The sequence below is a fragment of the Semicossyphus pulcher genome, unplaced genomic scaffold (genome assembly GCF_022749685.1).
Source record: "Semicossyphus pulcher isolate SPU_LCO1_2020_fin unplaced genomic scaffold, fSemPul1.0.p SCAF_10, whole genome shotgun sequence".
NCBI lineage: Eukaryota > Metazoa > Chordata > Actinopteri > Labriformes > Labridae > Semicossyphus > Semicossyphus pulcher.
The window spans coordinates 13,553,139-13,563,584 of record NW_027211604.1 but is presented as its reverse complement, the minus strand read 5'-3'; the positions used below and the strand labels follow the sequence as shown (position 1 = coordinate 13,563,584).

The 10,446-nt window shown below is 42.6% G+C and overlaps 2 protein-coding genes across 2 annotated transcripts; one reads left to right on the top strand and one right to left on the bottom strand.

The window, feature by feature from the left end:
* Positions 1-260: 260 nt before the first annotated feature.
* Positions 261-2,651, top strand: cfap298 (cilia and flagella associated protein 298). Its single transcript, XM_069677198.1, has 7 exons — positions 261-425; positions 732-899; positions 1,221-1,288; positions 1,373-1,531; positions 1,751-1,882; positions 2,003-2,098; positions 2,176-2,651. Exons 1-7 carry the CDS (start codon positions 287-289, stop codon positions 2,284-2,286), a joined length of 873 nt encoding a protein of 290 aa, XP_069533299.1. The 5' UTR covers positions 261-286; the 3' UTR covers positions 2,287-2,651.
* On the bottom strand, positions 2,408-9,701 carry eva1c (eva-1 homolog C (C. elegans)). Its single transcript, XM_069669044.1, has 8 exons — positions 9,298-9,701; positions 7,978-8,171; positions 7,669-7,792; positions 7,312-7,464; positions 5,750-5,893; positions 5,170-5,247; positions 4,849-4,953; positions 2,408-4,765 (listed from the first exon to the last, which is right to left on the bottom strand). The coding sequence occupies exons 1-8, from the start codon at positions 9,410-9,412 to the stop codon at positions 4,392-4,394; spliced, it is 1,287 nt and encodes a 428-aa protein (XP_069525145.1). The 5' UTR covers positions 9,413-9,701; the 3' UTR covers positions 2,408-4,391.
* Positions 9,702-10,446: the final 745 nt, after the last annotated feature.

The following is a 10,446-nucleotide window of genomic DNA, read 5'->3' as shown; positions in this document are numbered from 1 at the left end:
CACTGCACAGTTAAGTGTAACCATATCAGTCACAAGTGAGGAATTAACCTTTAACTGATAGGCCATTGAATATAAACAGCTAGCTACATCAACTAGCTTTGTTTTCTCGAAGCATCCACACACGACTGTTGCTATGGTTACACTGTTACCCTGAAGACCTCGGCCGTTGCTTTTACAAACGGACAAGTCTTCGTGCTGTTGTGCGCTTGTTTATCAATAAAGTCGCGCCAAACTTTGACCATATCCTCTCTTTTAGGGGCTAAACAGGTGGTGAACTGCTTTGAAGATGGTGCAGCTGCACGTGAAGCGTGGAGATGAAAGCCAGTTTCTTTTCAACACCACTGTGGACTCGCCTCTGGAGACGGCGATCCAGCAGATTACAGCCATTTACAACGGGAGACTCAAAGTGGACAGGATATGTTCAGGTACATATTACATATCTGCTGTTTTCTGTACTCTCTGTGAAGACATAAGAAGTTTTAGTAGGCTGCACTCGCACTTCTTGCTTTACTCCTTTATAACTGCTGTATAATACTACCAGCCGACACAATACGTAGGTAACTCTTCACATTATTGAGGATGTTACTACACAGTGTTTTATACATAAGTGACTACTTGTACTTTTTTGTTGCTCAAGTTAATTTCTTAACTAAGTCTCAGTGTTGCACCTGCATCTTTCAGTCTTGTAGTATTCACCATCAGAGTCTTGCTTGTTCATTATGTACCCTCAGAAATCCCAGAGCTTGCAGACCATGGCATCACACTGCCACCTAACATGCAGGGGCTGACAGAGGAGCAGATTGTGGATCTGAAACTGAAGGATGAATGGGAAGACAAGTGTCTGCCCAGCGGAGGGCCAGTATTTAAGGAGGATGAGGTTGGGAGGAGGAACGGACACGGTGAGACACTTGATGTCCCTTTCAAACCATCCTCTACGATGCTAGTCTGGTGGTTTATTTTTTGGTGGTCTTTTTGGGGGAGTCATTGCATGTGGTTGTAGTTTTGTAACTGTCAAACATCACACAAGTTGGCCAATATTATTTACCCCTCTTATATAACTGATATAAAATCCCTGGAGTGAGCAATTATTTAAAAATGTAAGTGTGTCATTTCTTTTTCTGGCTTGATTCTGCCTCCCTGCATTTGATAACATGTAGAATGATTGTGTTGGGACTGAGATCATCTGATAATAAAGGCGTCCATCTCTTACCTTCTAACAGCTCCAAATGATAAAATGAAAGAGGTGTTGAAGAGAACAATGGAGGAGGCAAAGGCACTGGTATCCAAAGTGAGTATAAGTGTAGACACTAAACACTTACATTGTTCACCAAGCGTTAGAACTTTTGATTCAGTTTTTCTCTTCGTCTTTCAGAAACAAGTCCAAGCAAATGTTTGTATCACGATGGAGATGATAAAGGAAGCCCTTGATCAGCTAAGGGGTGCGGTCATGATAGTGTACCCCATGGGGCTGCCTCCTCATGACCCTATCAGGATGGAGTTCGAGGACAGGGAAGACCTGACAGGAACACAGGTACACAGCTAAACCTCTGTCAGCAATATAAGCTGCTAGCTGCTACTGGCCACATGAAACTACTTTTCTGATATAAACAAGGGTATAAGTTTCACAAGTTAGTGTTTGGTACATTTGGAGGTGAAGCCGTCTTTGCCGCCTCCTTGGTACTCCCTTCATTTATTTTTTTCTCCCTCCATTCCTCTGCATCTGCCCTCTCCATCTGTCTCTGTACCTCAGGCATCCCTGCAGGTGATCACTGCGGACGAGTGCCAGCTCTGGTGGGCTGCCAAAGAGATGCAGAGAGGGAAAAAACTGCAGGACTACGTTGGAAAAAATGAAAAGACGAAGCTTGTGGTCAAAATCCAAAGGGTGAGAACAATTTCAGCCAATCAGCAGCGAGTAATATTGCAGCATATGACAGGCAGGGTACTTTTTGTTTCATGTTTTTAGAAAGAACGACTATAATCAATTTGTTGCGGTTCCTTTCAGAAAGGACAGGGGGCACCAGGGAGAGAGCCTCTGATCACTGACGAGCAGCAGAAGCAGATGATGATGACTTACCACAGGAGGCAGGAGGAGCTAAAGGTGATTCACACATTCAAAACTATGTTCCTGTTTGTACCGAATGTGTCTGTCTAACCTTCTTCTGCCGACATTTTCAGAAACTAGAGGAGGCAGACGATGACGGCTACCTGGACTCAGAGTGGTCGGACAGACAGGCTTTAAAAAAACAATTTCAAGGTCTCACCAACATTAAATGGGGGCCGAGATAAGACCACCACCACCCCTCTTGTTTTCTAACACTGGACCTGCTGCTGACCTGGTGCTTCACATACCTACATGCAACTGACGCAAGATGCCTTTTTACAAACCTGAGATCAGTTTACTGCTGGTTTTATTTGAGGTCTTCCACATACATTTATTTACAGTGTGTATGTTCATATGCCTTTAATGACATCTACCATGTTTTTTAATGAATTGAAATGTGAAGAAAAACAGCTGGACAGATAATATGACAGAACAGATGTTGTGATATATTTCAATTTGAATCCCATCCTTTTATTCCTTCCCAGTTTGTTTTCCCTCTGTTTATATAAGTTGACATTATATTGTGTGTAAAAAAAAATAAAAACCTAAAATAAACAGTAGCCTCCGTAAACATAATGTCCATATATTTTTTTTTAATGACGTGTTTTTATTCAACAAAGAATCAGAGGTAGTGAGTCAGCTGGAACACGGTGTTTTATCCATCGGGGTGCAGGGACAAGGATGCTACACCTTTCCTCTCTTTGTCTTCCTCCATCAGTGACACACACACACACCTCTGAAAGTCAGTGCTGCCACAAGCAGGAAGTTACCACACAGTACATGGTCGTTCCAGCTCTGTTCCCAGCAGGGATGAGGAAGCCGTAAAGTTCAGAGTGAGAGTGGTTCATTCACTCGAGGGTTGAAATGTGAGCACACATTGATGGAGCCAATTCAGTGATTCAGACAAGTGCGGCGGGGTTCAAGGAACACTTAATTATCGGAAAAACATCCTGTACGCAAGCACATGCGGATAGAAAGATTAATTCCACCTTCAGTACATTCAGTTCAGATGGTTTTTAAAGAGGCAGTAATAGATTTCAGCAACAAGACCCTCAAATTTGGGTACAAACAGATACTAGATCAGTCAAAGCCTAACTGATACATGATTTGACACTTTAATTGAAACCCTAAAATGTATTTTATACTCAAGCATTTTAAGCATTTGTATTAAAATCAACTATGTATTCAGTTGTCAATGGCAACATCACGGATCATTCCTTTTTGAGGTACTCAAAGCTACCTGGCCCCTGATTCCCACTTTTCTGAATAATTTTGCTGACTTTCTCAGGTCATGCTGCTCATTATGATATTTAATTATTGCTGACAGAATATCGCAGGACTTATTCAGTAAATATTCAAAGAAAAAACCTTTCTGGCACTTCTGCCAACTTTTGTTATCAATGCAGCGGTGACACCGTTGACATGATAACCTGTTCTCCTCCTTGTCCTCTCTTATCACTCAGGCTTCTCTGTGCTGAACCCTTGGCTGTCCTCAGACCTCTCTTCCTCCTCTGGCTTTCAGTCCTTTAGATGTTTTAGGCCTAGATCCCATGTCCTCCTGGAGATTTTGTCTCTACTCTTGTCTCTCTCTGTCCTTGTAACGCATGTTGTCTGTTTCATTTTTTCTCACTATGTTAATGGTGTGCTTGTGCTTTGCCCCTGGTGCCCCATAGGGTCAGGCTTTATCTGTTTGTGGACACCTCCTCCAAGATTGTTATTCATCACATATGTTTCAATGTATCATTTTGTCATCATGACTTTCCATTCTGCTTTTGCTATGTTGGTCTGTTCCAAACACGATATTTACAGCATGTCCTTTTGTCCAGATAAAAGTATCCCTCCTCTTTTCTCTTCCTTTTTTCATGTTAAAGGTTTCTTTAAGAGTTTCCCAAGCCTCTTCACATTATTTGTGATATCAGGCTACATAAATAAACTTGACTTGAATGAATGTGGCAGCTGAGTGACTCAAAACCAGTGATTTTATCCCTTTTTTGCAGCAGTAAACTGTATTTCATCCTGAAATCTGAGCTTCATTTGTTGGTGAATGTGAATAAATACAACATTTAAACAATTACACAGTTTATATGACTACCCATTTTACAGCTTTAAACCCTGTAGATCCTTTTAAAATGGCTAATAATGCAGTGTCGCCCAAACATGCTGCTCCTGCAAAAGTGGCACACCAAACTGCTTTACAGTGTAACAAATGTTTTGCCCATGATCAGAGGCTCGGAGCTTCTCCTGAAAATCATCCTGAAGGTGCTCACGAGAGTCCTGTGTCCCGGTTTAGTTAACATGAGCTGTCGTTCAGATAAGAATTCATCCAGATCTCCTGTATGATCATCTCTCTGCGCTCGATCCTCTCGGCGCGTTCGGCCGCCTCGCTCACAAACGTCACTTCCTCCCAGCCGTGTATCGCCTTCCGTTCTGCAGCTGAGATTAAAGAGCTTTCTGTCCCCTCATCATCATCATCATCATCTTCTTCATCCTCGTCGTCCTCCTCTTCCTGACAGTTTGCAGCATCTTTACTAGACTTTGGTGCGAGTCCGTGATCTCTGTGCCGTCGCCCTCTGCAGGTCACCCTGACCGACACAGCCAGCAGTGTGAGCAGAAGCCCGACACACACGCTGGAGGTGAAGAGCAGCGCGGCCATCTCTGGATGCTCTGTGTGGGAAATGAAGGGAGGAGATGCGTGAAGCACAGATTACATGTGCGCTCCTGCGTGCGTGCATGTGAATAATGTTTACCTTTAATGTAAGCATACGTCAGGAGGGAGTTGCTCATCATAGCTCCTGAGTTTTCAGGCCTTCTCGACCCTTTGGAGGAAGGTTTCTCCAGATCTGCAGGAGGAGCTGTTGGAAAGTTTTGTATTATGAGGTGAGATTAAAACAGAGAAGTTGAGGTTTAAACAAATGGCATGATTCATGTTGGGCCTCTCTTTAAATAACTTAACAAAGAGTCGGTCTAGACCTGCTCTTTCTGTAAAGTGTCTCGAGATAACCCTGGTTATGATTTGGCGCTATACAAATAAAATTTGATTGATTGATTGATTGATTGATTGATGTTACCTCTGTCTGTGTTTACAGTAGGAGAAGAGGTGGAGCTGAATATGGAGGGGTCTGCCTCCCTTAGTAAAGTCTTTGGCACTATTGGAAGAAAGACAGAGGAGAAAAATGGCATATTGTCATTTTATAAATACTTTCCATCCTATTGTGTTGATACCCGGTCTACAAGGCTAACACACATTGTTTTGTTCCAACTGGAGCCAGTCAGAAGAATTATATCAACACCAGCCTGAATCAGACGTCCAAACTTTCATACACGAACAATGTCGCTGCATGAACTCACTGGCATTTGTGCCACTCAAAGGAAGTTTACCAGGATGTCAACCCACAAATCTGATCTCACATTTTATCATTCCCGTGCTACTGTGTTGTTGTGTGTGATTAGATAAGACCGGCTGATGGCGGAGATCAGCAGATAATCGCACACAGGAGGAAATGTTCACTGAAGGAACGGTCACATCATTAAAAAGGCGAAAACAAAAACAGACATGACGTGAGCTATCCGTAAAGTCATGTCGGCCTGTTCCTTTGTTGGAACCTCTCTCTTAATTTGTTGGGAATGAGGAAGCAGAAGGAGTCGTACCACAAGAATAGACCACGCTGAGGTACTTCCTGGTTCCTGGAAAGCAGGGGTCCCTAAAGGTCTGGTTGCTGACGGCAACAGCACACTTCTGTTTGCTGTAGCAGGACTTAGACACCAAGTGTACAGCCTCGTGGTTCAGGCACTCTGGAGGGAAGAGCACAGAGACGGACACTGAATAAGAAACACAGAGCCTGTGTGTATATGTGTGTGTGTAATACTCTCTTAACGTTGGAAAGAAGCTCACTCACTGGTTTAGTTTGGTTGTTGTTTAACTAGAAACACATTTTTGGCAGCCATCTATTTCCCCTGATGAAAATGGTAACCTCAGGTCAAAGAAGTTAAATATCAACTCCATATAGATTTTGCTCATTATAAAGCATTTAAGGTCCTGATTCCTATTATTGAAAATTAGTACAACAAAAGTGGAATCTTTTGTACAACTGTATTTGTGCAGTCCTTTTTCATGGCACACATAGCCTTCATACCAGGAAACAGAACAGGTGTGCTCAGTAACATTAACGATGGCTGGGTGCAGACCCAAATGGAATGCAGCTATTATTGATGTAATTAGTAACACCTGTGCTTTTCCTGCTTTGGATTTTTACTTATGTCACCAACTGCCGGAGGCGTTTCACACTGAAATTTAACAGAGGGAAAAGTACCAGTGTGAATGCGGGCGGCTGTGGTTCAGTGGTAGAGTCGGTCGGAGGTTCGATCCCCAGCTCCCTCAGTGTTGAAGTGAACCCCAAATTGCTCCCGGTGGTATAACCAACATGTATGAATGTGATAACTGATTGCCAGTTGGGCACTTTACTAGCACTTACATCGTGTGTGAATGGGTGAATGTGATATGTAGTGTAAAAGCAGCTTTGAGTGGTCGCAAAGACTAGAAAAGCGCTGCATAAGTACAGTCCATTTAAATAATGAAATATTAATTTTAACTTTTCATGTAGCTGCTTCAGTTTTAGGCTCCTGGTGTTGTATATGAAGGCTAACTGACACATTGTTAATGTTATTAGTAACACCTGTGCAATATTTGTCTGCTGAAAATAAGGCCTCTGAAACGCCTCCCTGCTTTTTCTCATTCATTACTTCTTATAGAATAGACACTGAACAGTATACTTGAATAGGACACTATTCAGTGGATACATGCACACACAGAATTGGGACACTCAAATACAATACAGTGCACTATACATGAAATACAGAGTTTTAAACTCTTAGCTTTGAGCTGTGCCCTCTTCCTGTTTAGTGCCACAAAACAATCAGCAAATGTCCTGGTTATTGTGATGTAATGCATCAGATGATGCATATTTAAAAACAGCATATTTTAAGATTCTTTTATCAAAGTGATTATTTTGAGGTTTCAAAGTGAATGTGTAAATTATTAAATGATAAAACTGCACAATACAGAAACCTATGTTGGACATTTCCACCTCCTCTTTCACTCTGTAAACAAGTTTCTCTGGACACTATATTCCTGGCTTCATTGTTCCCCTTGTAAAAGGAAAACATCTGTTAGTTACCACCTAATGAGATTACAGAATATCCCGTTGACTCACCAAACGGGGGTGGTCTTGTCAGGTGCGAGGGGCAGGTGTCAGAGTGACCCGGACTTCTCCCATAGACAGCTGCATAGATGTTCAGGACCTTGGGGGGCTTACAGCGCAGGATCATTGTGTCTTCCTCACACACCACATGTCTCTTGTGTTCAGCTGAGTGAGGGGAAAAACAATTAGGATGAAGAGGTAAGGGGATGACATCAGCGGGAAATCTGAGGGTGATTTTTGAGTGTTGCTTAATTCACTTTTAATTGTGTGAGACAAACTGATGTTGCAGCAGTTAAGGGGGCAGGGAATAGGGCAATAAAAGAGGTTATGAGCAGGTAATGAGGAAGGGGAATTTGCAGCTGATCTCACTTGGTTTACACTTGTAGTCCACGTGGAGGTATTTGGTGGTGCCAGGGCAGGGGTCCTTCCCAAACAGCAGGTGGTTGACAGGCAGCTGACAATCTCTGTGGCTCTGACACTCTGACAGCAGCTTCTGCGCAGCAAACACCAGAGACAGTCACTAAACAGGCAAACATAAGCAAATCAGATGCACACACAATCTGGCTGACAAATGCAACAGGAAGCGTGGTGTGTTCACTACAAAACTTCAACACATCTGGGGAGAAAACCAATCCAGCCTAAGTAGGAAGTGCTGTATAACTCATTCATAAAATGCACCTGTAGGGCAGTATAAGCGGAGCAGCTGTGGTTGTGGGCTCGGAGAGGAGGGTCCGCTCTGCACAGCCGCGCCTCGCCGCTCCCGTAGAAGGCAGACGTGATGGAGATGGTGGAGTGACGCGGACAGTGGAGCCGCAGAGGCTGGCCGTCACACGCCTGAGCAGAGTGGCTGGTGATGATCCTTGACAGGTAGTCTGTTACACAGAAAGCACTGGTTAGGCTGTACATACAGAGGGATTAAAGGGACACTACGCTGAGTTTACTTGTCATGCAGAAAAATAGTCTTTTAATGCACTGTGTTGCCTGCATAACTACTTGGAGGTTGAGGCATGTTTGATCTAACTTAAGATGCTTTTGTGTTGCATTATGGGAAATGTAGGCGTCAGCATTTTGAGTTGGCAGTGGCCCAATTCTTGATTTATTATTTTAACCTTTATCTTGTGAGTTTAAGGAAGTGAAGTATAATATTGCTGGAGTACCCCTTTAAATCCACTTAAATATATAAACATACAGTATATAACCAATGGGACAAGGGAGGGTGGGCTTCCGGGGGGGGGCCCTAAGTCCAGTATTACTTACATGGTTGGAAATACAAACAACTAAGGAACTTAATTTAAAAGGTTTGTAACTTTGAAGCATTTATTTTGGATTTAATCTACTAAATCTGTGGTTTCAGACGAGGTCTGTTTGGCCTCTTGTCTCATGTTGCTTTGAAAACTCTCCCAACAAAGTGCTGACTGCCAGGCCTCTTTCCAGGGTGGCAAACTCCGCCAACTGGCACCTGGACTAATAAGGTCTACCTTTGTTGCATGGTGTGTTAACGTTATTAAGTTACTTCAAAGGCAGAGTCCTCTATTTTGAGATGTTTGCATTGTTTGTCTTATAGAAAAGGACCCAGAGGTGATGAAATAGATTAGATGGACAGTTTTGGAAAGCCATACTCTGAATAAATCAATCGTGCGAATGGCTGGTCCTTAGACCAATTGAGATTAGAGATTAACTAATAACTATAAAATAAAAATAACTGCAAATAAGACATGTACTTTACTCTTCAAACTCTGTATTTTACATTATCCCACATGTCAGACAGGGGAGCAGATCTGTGCCACATTTTAAGAGGGACTTTTAAGCGGGACACTGGGAGTGTGACAGGAGCAGAACCACTTTACTCATTACACCACACATCATCTCTACACGTTTCCCCCTACTGTAGCTATTATTACAAGAATGTAGCCCCATGCCAAACATGAGAAACCCAATATAAAACATAAGAAACAAAAACTATTACACTTCACTGCAATACCACCATCATCATCTTACTTGAGAAGTCAGCCAGTCCACTCATGCGCCTGGTCCACAGGAGTAACGTCAGGTAGAAGAGGCTGTGACTCCAGTCTGGTCCGTGGAAAGGACGCGTCCGGCTCATGACTCGCATCCCCTGTCTCTGAGACCATATTAAACACACTTGATAATTCACTTGAGCCTACAGGACTTCATAAACAACTTCATCTTCTTGATGTCCCCGCTTCATCCATCTGTCTTCCTCCACAGAAACTACCACCGAAGAAGCACAACACAGCCCCTGTTCACCGCAGTGCTGGACCTCAGAGGAGGTTAGAAATAGCAGCTGCGCAACAAGTTGTTCAAAACTGACGGACGAGCTGATTCAATCCAGAGCATGGTGAGTGTTTCGGTCTGACTTTCCTGCTGCTCAGCCCCGCAGATTTGTGAATAAACGCATGTGGAAACTGAAAGCGTCCAACAGTAACAGCTGAGTGGGAATTATGGGGTGGGCGTGGCAGATAAAACTATTTTAAAGGGGAGAGAGGGGGGCTACACTCAATGGTATGACGCACTGGCAGGGGCTTTTATTTTTTTCCAGCCATGAGGCACATGTTTACTTTTTGGATTATGGGGAAGTGCTTTTATTGTGAAAGTTCGCCTCTGCTTTCCTTTGATTCTTTAACTCTTCTGCAGCTATCTTCCGTCGTCTTCCTCCTTATTTAAAGTCACAGGTGCATATTGACATTTTTGTAATGTATTTTGTAATGTAATATATTTCAAATATTTTAGTCAGACATGATAAAAAAATCAATTTTTCCTCTTTCTGCATTACCATTTCATTTGGAGGATCTTTACATGTGCAAATAAACAGAAATCTAACTTAGAACTTAATTTTGTTGCTGTTTTTGATATAGATCTTTATTTTAATATAACAACCCTTATTTGTGTTTAGAATATTGTGTTATATCTATGTTTGTCGCATGTAAATTTAAATGTAGAGTCAATGCAAGTGTAAAAATAAACATGAGGAGTCCCAAGTTGACTTCAGTGTTAAATTGTTGGGGGGTTCAGCCAACAGAGATCAAGTCTCAGCTGAATGATATTTTGATTCTGTTTCCTTTCATAAACTGTTGATGGCCTTACCATGGGGCCTTTGAATGAAGCAGGGGGCCTACTGGGTAAACT